The sequence below is a fragment of the Eimeria mitis genome, genomic scaffold (genome assembly GCF_000499745.2).
Source record: "Eimeria mitis Houghton genomic scaffold, Emh_scaff6289, whole genome shotgun sequence".
Lineage (NCBI taxonomy): Eukaryota > Apicomplexa > Conoidasida > Eucoccidiorida > Eimeriidae > Eimeria > Eimeria mitis.
Genome location: NW_013574475.1, coordinates 426 through 888, shown reverse-complemented (window position 1 = coordinate 888; position 463 = coordinate 426). Strand labels below are relative to the sequence as shown.

The 463-nt window shown below is 62.6% G+C and overlaps 1 protein-coding gene across 1 annotated transcript in view; it reads left to right on the top strand.

Moving 5' to 3' along the window:
* EMH_0086860 (uncharacterized protein) overlaps positions 1 to 73 on the top strand; it is a gene marked incomplete at both ends in the record, with an annotated part of 2,200 nt that extends 2,127 nt beyond the window's left edge. The window contains one exon of the mRNA XM_013501083.1: positions 2 to 73. Coding sequence (XP_013356537.1) covers positions 2 to 73 — 72 coding nt within the window. The remainder of the gene's footprint in view (position 1) is intronic.
* Positions 74 to 463: the final 390 nt, after the last annotated feature.

The following is a 463-nucleotide window of genomic DNA, read 5'->3' as shown; positions in this document are numbered from 1 at the left end:
GCACCAGCAGCAGCACCAGCAGCAGCACCAGCAGCAGCACCAGCAGCAGCACCAGCAGCAGCACCAGCAGTAGCACCAGCAGCAGCACCAGCAGCACCAGCACCAGCATCAGCTACAGCAGCAGCTGCAGCAGCAGCAGCACCACCACCACCAGCACCAGCATCAGCAGCACCAGCAGCAGCACCAGCATCAGCAGCAGCAGCAGCACCAGCAGCAGCACCAGCACCAGCAGCACCAGCATCAGCAGCAGCAGCAGCAGCAGCAGCAGCAGCAGCACCACCACCACCAGCACCAGCGTCAGCAGCACCAGCATCAGCAGCAGCAGCAGCAGCACCAGCAGCAGCAGCAGCAGCAGCAGCAGATCCTCTAGAATATATGCTGGCTCGCCGCCCCCTGAGGGGAGGTGCCGAGACACTCCAATTAGCAGCAGACACCGCAATTCTATCGGAGCTGCAGATGAGTA